Source organism: Cryptomeria japonica, chromosome 1, assembly GCF_030272615.1.
Source record: "Cryptomeria japonica chromosome 1, Sugi_1.0, whole genome shotgun sequence".
Taxonomy (NCBI): Eukaryota; Viridiplantae; Streptophyta; class Pinopsida; order Cupressales; family Cupressaceae; genus Cryptomeria; species Cryptomeria japonica.
Window position 1 is genome coordinate 310,475,898 of NC_081405.1, and position 11,516 is coordinate 310,487,413.

General features: G+C 35.2%; 1 protein-coding gene across 1 annotated transcript; it reads left to right on the forward strand.

The window, feature by feature from the left end:
* The first annotated feature begins 6,198 nt into the window (after positions 1-6,198).
* LOC131049716 (uncharacterized) lies at positions 6,199-7,916 on the forward strand. Its single transcript, XM_057983781.1, has 4 exons — positions 6,199-6,262; positions 6,492-6,538; positions 6,637-7,184; positions 7,481-7,916. Exons 1-4 carry the CDS (start codon positions 6,199-6,201, stop codon positions 7,914-7,916), a joined length of 1,095 nt encoding a protein of 364 aa, XP_057839764.1.
* Positions 7,917-11,516: the final 3,600 nt, after the last annotated feature.

Consider the following 11,516-nt stretch of genomic DNA (forward strand, 5'->3'; position numbering starts at 1 on the left):
GTGGCCTTTTAGCATGGTACTTTGAAGCCATTCACATTATCCTGAGCTTGTTTCCCTTCTGTAACCACTTTGTGAAGAAAGATTTTGCTACCTCTTTATCTTTATCAAAACTCTGAATGGCATTAAACAATAAAAAATATAAAGAATGAATACTATTAAGTCTAGTGTCTACTTTATAATTTAATTGAGTCAACACATAGATGACTATCTCCCTTTGCTTATTGGCAAATCGTTCTTCTGACTCCTTTAGCTTTTTTTCCAGCTCATTAATCTTTTCCAAAATTTGAGCTCTTGTTGGGTCAGTAGATCTAGTGGGCTTAGGTTCATTGTCAACATATGGTAAGAGTGGTTCTATTGGAGTATCAGTCTCACTATGAAACTGGATTGATGCATCTATGTGTGAAATTGCTGGAGACCTGGATGTTGATGGAACTGATGCAATGGCAAGAATTGAAGAAGGTGCTCCTAATTATCTCTACTCATAGAGCTAAACTTTAGTCTGCAGCTCCACACATTTCTATTGAACTGTATTATAATCATTAAAAAGCTTCTGAAATTTCTTCATTAATTCTTGCTTCTCTTTCACCTCCCTTTTTGCAGTTTCATGGGCCAATTTGGTTGTATCAATAGCTAACTTTGAGGCCTCAAAATTCGATGTATCAGAGGCTCTCTTTACAATGAGGCTTCCTGTAAGGTCTGATTTTATATCAGGCCTCCTAGGCCCCTGTTCTAGTGACCATATCGCCAAGGTTGCATAATCATCTATAAAATCTTATCCTTTTAATGCCAACCTTGCTTCTTCTTCTTAACTGAACATTTGGTCTCTTGATTTCCTGATCACATCAAAGGCCACTGCATTAGCTATGTTCTACTCTGGCAGAATTAAAATACCAGCTTGAACTGCTATCATCCTACCTTCATTTGCAGTGATTGCTTTAAATTTCTCCATCATTTATGTCTTGACCTCTTCTTGATTTTTTTGGTCAGACCTGTCTTGCCTTTGGGCCATTCTCTTAGCACTTCTCTTCTTGTATTCATCTATTTTCACCTTCCACATCATTTGAAAGAATGTAGGGCTTTTCATAAAAGCTTCATCCTCAAAGAATTTGTCACATGCCTCCTTCCTAGCATCCCTAAAAAATCTACCCTGAATATCTAGAGAAGTGATATCAAATTCCAGAGTGGGTGGCACAAGAGGAATACCAATTTGCATTTCTGCATTTGTAATTTCAATTGTGTCTTTATCCTATTGTTCTCCCATTTGTTGATCTTCTCCCTATTCTTCAAACTATCTGGGAGGTGAATAAGGCACATGTGGTGGTGAGGGACTTCTGTTTGAATCTTCAACATCAATAATCTTGATTCCTTTTGAAGGTCTAACCGACACCTTTGGGGTTGGATTTACTTTCATTATCTTCTTTCCTTTCCTCCTCACCAACTTCCCACTATCAATAGCGTTGTCACTCTCTTCTTCACTGCTCTCCTCATCCCTTATTATTTTTATGACAATACTACCCCTTGAAGGGGGCACATAACTAGGTCTAGTTTCTTTCATCCCATCTATCCTATGAGGTGGAGGAGGAGGTGAGCCTGGTTGTTTCATTCTCATTTGGCGAATTAAGGTTGTATCTTCAAGGGTAATAGGTGTAGGCCACTACATTCTTCATATCTCAACTTGGTGGCCATAGGCTTCCTCAAGTTTGGTCTTCTTCTCTTTCAAATTGATGATCAACTCATCAAAATTATTCTTAACAAAATCAATTTTGGCAAAGAATGGAGTGAAGCTTATTAATGGATCATAACTAGGATCCATTTTCTATACAATTTTCCATAGCTTCCTAAAAGCTATCCACTTCTCTTTCCTCAAATCTTGAGTAGTGAGATCAAATTCATTTATAATCATATCCTTAGGAAAATTGTGTTCATCAGGAAAAGCAACTCCCTTTATTCTTTACCCAAAAATATTATAAAATCCCTTTGGGTCACTATGCATGATTACACTAACTCCCAAGTGATATGGTGCAAAGAGTTTATCAAAATGCACATATCCTCCTTTCATAATTGCAAAGTATGGAATAGCAATGTAATCAGGGAAGATAGTTCCCTTTCCCTTACATTTCAATTCTCTATCATGAATACAACCCATCTACCAGATTGCTTCAGCAAAACCTAATCTCAAAGGGACATTAAAAGGTAGCACATGTGGCTGACTAGGGAAACCATAAACTCTAATGACTGTGTTGACTGGATAGGGGATAATATCTCCCCAATTATTCTCAATTTTCATGATTGGCAACCTCTCCTTTGGTCTCAGAAAATCATGTAGCTATGTAGGAATCCTTGGTTGATTCACTGTCAATCTTTGCCTTAATCTAGAAGAAAAACCATTTTCAAATCTTACAAAATTATCCTCATGCCTGTCCCATGACATATCCATACTCCATAACTGCATTGGTATCTCAACATTATCAATTGTCCTTCTAAGATTCATGGCACCTTCAAAATAATTTGTGATCTTATATAAGAACATATGGATAAGCAATGAGTACCAATAGAAGTTAGTGCTTAATAAATTATTCTTAATATCCAATAGTCCCTCATGAATCTTATCTTCAAGATACGGTGCGAAATCAAAAACCACTACAACATCAGGATGTTGAATCTGAATAGCCATATGCATGAAATCTGGTGGCATAACTGTGAAAGGATTTAAACCTAAGACGTGGCACAGAGAAAAGAAAGTGGCTCATAAACACTTGGCAAAAGAACCAATTGGAAAAGGCTCCACTGAACTTGGGCCAATGTGATATGATTTGTCTCTCTCTTTCATGAAGTGGGCTAGGAGAAGGTTGGACCTGACAAAACCTTATGTTCTGTGATACTCAACCTTTATTTCATCTAAATCCACTTGAAGTGGGGTGGCAGAGGGTTCATATAAATCAAAAACTTCTTAGAACTCCTCCGTTTGGACTGTCAACAAGAATTCTCCATCATTTCCCCTTATTAGTCTTGAAATAGGATCATACCTGTCTACAACTACCCTGAGAAGGTTGACATCCATGAATACATTAGGCACCACTAGTTTTCCTAAGTCATATTGTCATGCACTTGAGAATGGAGACTCCAAATTCCTCTGTCCATACCTAACTGAAACATGTCTATCCCAGTCATGGGTACCTAGCATCTGAAATTGTATATGCTTTATCAACTAACCCTTCTCCTAGGGTTTTTCCTTGAATGAACTTCATCCCCTGATACTTATCATTTGTTGATGGTTTTAATTGGTCCAGAAAGTCATCATACAAATTCATCTTTAAATATTTTGTCTATTAACAATTTCCTAGGAATCCACTGAGATGTGGTTCTTTGTTGAATCTTGGCTTGAGAAGCCCTTAGCTCTAGATATTGTAGGCTTACAAGGGCTCCCATATGCACATTCAGATTGACCTCCTTGAACGGGACAATAGAGCCCTGACTAGGGATATCTTCCACACCAATCTCACCCTACTCCTTCTCATCTGATTCAATGTCTGGCTTATTGATAACCACTTCCTAGATCTCCAGATCCACATGAATACCAAGATCATCCATCTTCTCAGGGGTCTCTGAGGGATTTTCAGTGCCCTTACTATCTTTCTCTCCATTCTGTTGGTCTTTTCTCTCTTTACCATCCCCTCTAGAATTTGTTTTCAAAATTTTTGTGGGCTTGGGTTGAAGATTCCCTTTCTCCTTGCTTGCATTCATTGGGTATCTCTTAGCATGATGTCCTATTGCAAATGGGATTGATTCAAACTCAATAACTTGAACGCAAGTGCCCAGCTTGGATTGTATTTCATTAGAGGACGGTCAATCTGCATTCGAGGAGACCCCAACACAGATTCTTGCAAAAATATGCCTTTTCCTAGCCGTCGTCATCGGATCTATGGATAGAAGTTCTCCAAATGAATTGTTCAGGCCGCTAGAGACATCTTCATTCTAATATTCTAGGGGGAGGCCATGAAGTATAGCTCAAACTGGAACATTTTCAAAAATGGAATCTAAAAGGTCCAAGTTTGTGGTCCATTTCTTAAGAGCCAAGGAGGACTTGCCAATAACCTAGGGACCTCCACTTCCAACAGCCTGAATATCCTCCTTTTAGGAAAACTAAAAAGCGAAGTAACCCTTATGGAGAGTAGAGACAAGAATCTGGCCATTAGTTCTCCACTTCCTTTTGGCAAAAGCCCTAACAATTTCTATGTTAGGCCTAGGACCCATAAATTTTCCAACCAACATTCTACCCATAAGGAAAATATTGCGATCTATAACCAAATCAGGGACATAAATGGAAAACCTACCCTTTGCCGGATCAGAGATATTACTGACTGGAGGGAATACCGATTTTCCACTAGGTTTCACTCCAAAAAGAGACGTCTTAGGTTTTTGTCTGCAGACATTACCTCTAGTGGACCCCACCACATTTTGGACTCTCTTATCAACCCCTTGTCTTCCAGAGAAATCAACAAGAACTTCACAATCATTGGGAATAGCGGATACCACCTGAATAAGATTTTCCTTTTCGATCCCCCTTTGATTATTGCCATCAAACAAGTCACCCTTCCCCCCGGGCCCACCTGAATACTTTTTCCCAGGTTAGACTCTTTTGATTCCTCCTTACCATGCTTTTCACTCGGACTCTACATTGATTTCGCCTGCGATTCCTCAAAACTTGCACCACCACAGCCTACTCCAGTGCTTGAAAATTTAAAATTTTGATTCTCCCAACTATTCTCCTCTAAAAAATATGATATTACCTTTATCTCATTTTCATTATCATTACTTGAAATTTAACCAAAATTAAATTAAAAACATCATCGATCATTGAATTTAATTGCACTTCATACCTTATCAATAAACATATAAATATTCCATATTTTGAAACTTGATATCTCTCGGCGTACTTTACTTAGATTTCTAAAAATATAGGTATGCTAGTTTTTAATTGTTTAAATTATAATTTTTTAAATTTATATACCTTGTAAGTGCTTGTCCATACAAATATATACATACAATAAAATTCATCTTGTTTGTTTGATTTGATTTTAGTTTTATTTATAATATTGATACTTATATACTTTTAACTTTAGAAAACCAACAAAATATTTAAAATTTTATCATTACTGAATTTTTATAATTTAAAATTAATATGGTCGCTCAAATACTATATCAAATATTTCTAATATTTTAAGTCAAGTTAAATTAACTTGTGGTTAATATCATCTCTACTTTTACTTTGTGGAAAATACGTTATTATTACAAAACAACTAAACTATTTAAAAATTTATCATTATTACATATTTATAATTTAAAATTAATATATTATTTTACATACTATATCAAATATTCTTAATATTTTTTAGTTGAGTAAAAATTAACTTATGATTAATATCAACTATACTTTCACTTTGTGGTAAAATAATTACATCTCTTCAAGTCATTATATTATAAGGGTTGATAAATATAATCATATTTGTGCATATTAAAAATAATAAATAAATAATGCATGTAACTTTAAAAACTGTTATCTACCTTGTCTTCAAATTATTATACCATAACTAATTAATTATCTATTCTACAATAATACTATAGAAGGTAGTACTCACTACTACTACATTGTTTCATTTATTTTTTACTTTCTTTCAATGTAAATGAAAATTATATAAACATATTAGTATGTGTTAACGATTTGTAATAGGAATCCACTTTTTTTCTTTTTTTGCATTTTAGAAAAATACGTATATTATTCTAAATGAAATGAAAGATATAGACGCAATGAAAGATTATTGGAGATGTGAAAAGTGATGAGTCAAATTCAGACAAACTGATATAAAGAACAATAAATGCAGTAAATTTTCACATGTCGAGAAAACAAGAGAAAGTGGGTTGTCAATCGTGTCTTGGAAATCTACTTATGAGAAAGAGAATCATAGGCAAATACAGGCTGAGGACCCAACACACCAGATTCATTCTTATCGCATCACGAGCCTAAAATACTAGTCGCCAACTTTGCACTGGGGCCAAAAATGGCAATAAAGCTATCCGACAATATTTTAGGGTTTTAACAGCGATTATAATCATAGAATACTACAAAACGTGCGACTGGCAGTATCATGAGAAGAGCAATGACAACATACATGCAAGAAAAACGTTGATCTCGTTTATATGGAATTGACATCTTTGTCCTTTGCAATTCTCAGCGCTTATTTATATGGAGGGAAGGCTCTTGGTATATGCACCTCAGAACTACTTACCTTTGCTTTATTTCAAAACAAGGTTTTTATTCTATCGTTTTTTCTTCGATTGTTTTAATCCATCGCCTGCAACTAGTCGGTTTACATTTTGTTTTCAACAAATTTTTAGCATAGAGACTATGTGTTCATCTCACGACATTGCATGAAATTGTGGAAATAGATTCAGACCAAATCAAGTGTAACGTTTGGTTCTGATCTGTGCAGGAATGACTTACAAAATGCCGGTTTTCCCTACGTTGATTGTTCTCCTGGTATGTATTTTGTAGTCATATAATAAATACTATTGTCTTTTTACTAGACGAAAAATAACTTGCCAATAACAGTCTCGTGTTTATGTTGTTTTCGGCAGTGTGTGCTTGTCAGCGAGGCCGCCAATTTGGAGGATGAAAGGGTTTGTCCAGCACTAGATTACTGGAACCAGAACTTGCCCAACACATCCGTTCCCAACGCTCTACGCCAAGCCATCTGTCCTCACACCATAGCAGATCATCAGCTTGAAGATGTTAAGGCCGGAGATGTATCCATATCTAGTCAGAAGTATATTGTACCCGGAGGAGGAGATTTAACCATATATGGCCATAAGTATATTACACCTCAAGTAGGAGATGTATCCATTTCTAGTCATAACTATATTCCACCTCAAGTAGCAGATGCATTCATCTCTAGTTATAACTATATTCCATTTCGAGGAGGAGATGTAACCATATATGGTCATAAGTACATTACACCTCAAGTAGGAGATGTATCCATCTCTACTCATAACTATATTCCACCTCAAGAAGGAGATGTGACCATATATAATCATAAGTACATTACACCCCAAGTACGAGATGTATCCATCTCTAGTCATAAGTATATTCCACTTCGAGAAGGAGATGCAACTATAAATAGTCAGAAGTACATTACACCTCAAATAGGAGATATATCCATCTCTAGCCATAACAAGTATAGTCATAAGTACAATCAAGCAATAGAAAAGAACCCATTGCACCAAAGAGGAGATATAACCCTATATAATCGTAAGTTTATCTTTAATAGGGACTCATCACCCCAAGGAGACATAATCCTAGCTAAGGATCCAAATCAAGCAAATGTTGAGTACCATAGGCAATTATTGGCGGTCGATCCTTTACTGTCAATTTTCTTCTTTGAGAAAGATTTACATATTGGAACCAATATGATGGTGCATCTAGTGGCGAAACAAGATTTTGTGCAACCTCAATGGAATCTATGATAGACTATAGTACTGCAAAACTTGGAAGTAATGATTTGAATGTATTGGTTACAAATCTTCCCATCAATTTCAATTCTGAAAATCATCAATACTCTGTCACCGCTTTGTTTGCTGAAACCAATTCTAGTTCCAAGCATGTTATTTGCCACAGCTTAATGTATCCATATGGTATATACATGTGTCATGAGGCTAAAGGAACCGAGATCTTTGAAATATCTCTCAGTGGCCCAGGGACATATGGAAGCTCTATACCAATGAAGGCAATATGTCATGCAGACACTAGTGGTTGGAATCCAGAGCATGCAGCCTTCGTGGCATTGAACGTGAAACCAGGCGAGGAAGGAATCTGCCATTTCATGCTTGAAGGAACTATTGCATGGCTGCTTGCCAACTGATTAGGAGCTTATATTTTAAGTACATGTGGTTTGTTTATCTATACCTCCTATTTAATCCTTGTATCAGTTTGTATGAAAATGTGTTGTGTTTCTAAATATGCACTTCTTTTTCTCTCTATAAAGGTGAACTCCCTCTAGAAGGGATTAACTTATGGCTACTCAGGTGGAGAGAGTGTTAAAACCAAAACGGACACGTGTTGGTTGTTCACTTTCAGCTCCTCTTTACTCATATTTCTATGTTGTATTTTATGCTACTACACTATATATAGATATTCTATGTGTGCTTTTTTAATAACTCAAGTAGTAGATATTTCGTATAATCATATTTTTTTCCTTTGTTTTCCATGTATTTATTTGTTATTATCAATCATAAAATCTAAAAACTAACATTTTATATGCAATGTTGATATTAATTACAAGATAAATTGTCATGTAATTTGACATAATATTTGTTCAAATGTGAAAAAAATATTTATACAACTTAATATTTTTATTCTTTATATAGACAAGTCTAGTGTTTCACACTAAATATTTAATCAGTATGTTTATTTAGTTCAGAAAAATATGTATTAGATACATTTCATGATTTAAATTAAAAAATTATTTTTTTACTTTCAATAATTGGAAAAGAATTTAAATTTTGTTTCAAAATTTTTAATTGAATTAAAAGAAATGACATTATTTTGTATCATTAAAATTTAATTGGTGATTTAAATAAAAATTTATACTAATTATCAATATGTAATTGGTTAATAATTTGTTTATATTGTTTGTGATTTTTTTAATAACTTTGAATATTATATTAAATTTAATATATCATATATGAAATAAATTTTGTTCAAGTAATATAGATATGTTTAAAGTGATTGTCCTATAATGATTGTTACTTTTATAGTTAATTTAAAAATAAAAGAAATTATTAAATTAAGACATAAAAGATCACTTAACCTATGTTTAACTAAAAAATAACTTGTATATTTGAATTATGAGATAAGTTATTAAAAATCCACAAAAGATTTATTTTTTGGAGTAAATATAAAGTAGCAAAATTACATCTTCATCACATTAGTTCATGAGTCTGATCAGCAGGGGATGAATCAATACTTACAAAAATACATCATACCCACTTACTTACAAAATATAGGAGTTACATAGAACAAAAATAATAGAGAACTACACCCCATAGTCAGTCAAATGATGTGTCTATATCAGGTAAACTGTTATTTCCAGCTAGGGGAACCCGTGCAGTCCATCCATGGCCCCCTTCCATCCAGACTTCAATCAGTCCATTAAAAATTTGTTCTACATGAGCCTGTGTATTTTGGGTATGAATCTGTTCTTCTTCTCCATGAACATCCATCCTAGCTTGTCTTTGTTCTAGCTGGTGCATGAACCTCAACCAGCCTGTTTAAGAACTGTATTGTTGCTACCAACCCGATACCATGTACAACCATTAGATAATTCCTTCAAATAAACAATTGTATAGCCATCCTTGATCCATTGATCAAAATTTCCTTCATCTAACCTAAGGACCATGGTAACCTACAGGGAAACTAAGTGAAAAATGAGTCTCCCAGGAGACTTAGTAAGGTTCCTAGATTTACTAGTAAAGACATCATCAATGCAAAATTTTCATATCAGCCATAAAATCTCTAGAGAAAGACAAGACCAAAAGAGACCAACCATCTTCTTTCAACCTTTAATGAATCCAATGCAAGCATCCAAGAAAGAAACAGAGCTATCACCAAATTTTATACCAAAAAATTTCCACACTTCCTTAGCAAAGTGATAGTCAAAGAAAACATGATTTACAGTCTCAAGGAAGTGACATATTTTACAAATGAAGAAGTTTCTCTCAAAGTCTTTCAAGGGAAGTTTATGAAGGATCAGCTACTAGCCAAAGAAGTTTTTTTTTGGTTCTAAGGGACGTACCCTGAATCTCATGAAATAAATACTCCAGCGTTGCAGGGGCCAGTCAAGGTTCCAAGAGGAGTTAAGGTAATCAAAGATGCAGTCAATATTTAATAGAGAATCATAGATAGTTTTGGCCTCGAGGAGGGGTAGGGGCATGTCATCCGACCAACAAAGGAAAATGAGGTGACATTGAGAGGGGCAGTAGGGGTGCTGGGACAAGATAGGCGAGAGGGCATCTCTTGGGATTTTAAAGGTTCTAGATTGAGAGTGAGGAATACCAAATTTGATGGAGAGATCCTTCCAAGAGAGAAAAATTCCATTCTACATAATATTATCCAATACCCAGATGCCTCGGTTATGCCAATTGAGGGCAGAGAAGCCTTGCAATATAGAAAAAGGTTTGCCAATATGCTTCAAATTCTACCAGATGGATTTATCCCCTGTGATAGAATCTAAATTAGTAGATAGACTAATAAAATTCTTTATAGCTTCCGAGGTTTTCCATAGTGACTTGAATACCTCAGACCAAGATGGAGCCACCTGAAAATCACTTGCCAACAGGTCACCTAAAGGAAGATTCTTCCATTTTCTGGCTCTCTTTGGAGCTGATCGGGAAATATTGTGTCTAATAAGAACCTTCCAAGTCTCATTGCCATCCATGGCCTTGAAAATCCATTTGGATGCTAGAAAAATACCTTACAACCTTCATATCTTTGAGACTCATACCACCCTTTTGTTTCTTGATAATACACCATTCCCATTTAACAGCATGTTGCTTCCTTCTACCTTTCCCATCAGACCAAAGAAAATCTCTAATTTATTTCTGGATATAGTTAAATTGGTAGTTGCAAAAGAGTCAGGCTAAGTTGTAGTAAATGTTATATGAAGACATAATATTTTGGCATACCTGGAATCTTCCTGCCAAAGATAGAAAATTTTGATTCCATTTAGATAACTTCTTATCAATCTTGTTTCTAATCCACTCCCACATTTTTTTCAAATTGGGGACAATGGAGAAGGGAATGCCAAGGTACTTCACAATTTTATTTGGACCTTCCCATTTGAGAGGGAATTTATAAATCCATCTTGGTGGAGATTCCTCCCATCCTAGGAAACATGATTTATGTAATGCTATTTTGCTTCCAGAAGCATGGCAAAATATATCTAGGTTCTCCAACACAGCCGATAGATTACCTTCTTCGATTTCCATAAGATTTGTTGTGTCATCAACAAATTGAATATTTTTTACTTCATCCCCATTAGGGAGACTGGTACCTTTGACCCTGGGAGAAACTTCATTGTTATTCAAAACGTAGGAAAGAGCATCAGCAGCAAGAACATAGAGAGAAGGTGTTAGGGGACACCCTTGTCTGATAGAGCTAGAGAGTGGGAAGCTTTCAGATATTAATCAATTAACTTCAACCATGGCATTAGCATGAGAAAGAAAAGTCTTGATAATCTTATAGAATGAACTAGGAAAACCTAAAGATTTAAACATTTGGAGGATAAAATCCCACTCTATCCTATCATAGGCTTTTTCAAATTCGATGAGGAGCATGGAACTCTATTGCCTAGAGTGTTTCGACCAACTTAAAGCTTCCCAACAAGTTACCAAATTTTCCAAGATATACCTGCCTTTAACAAAACCAGTCTGAGTTGGACAAATAATCCTAGGCAGAATGCTTT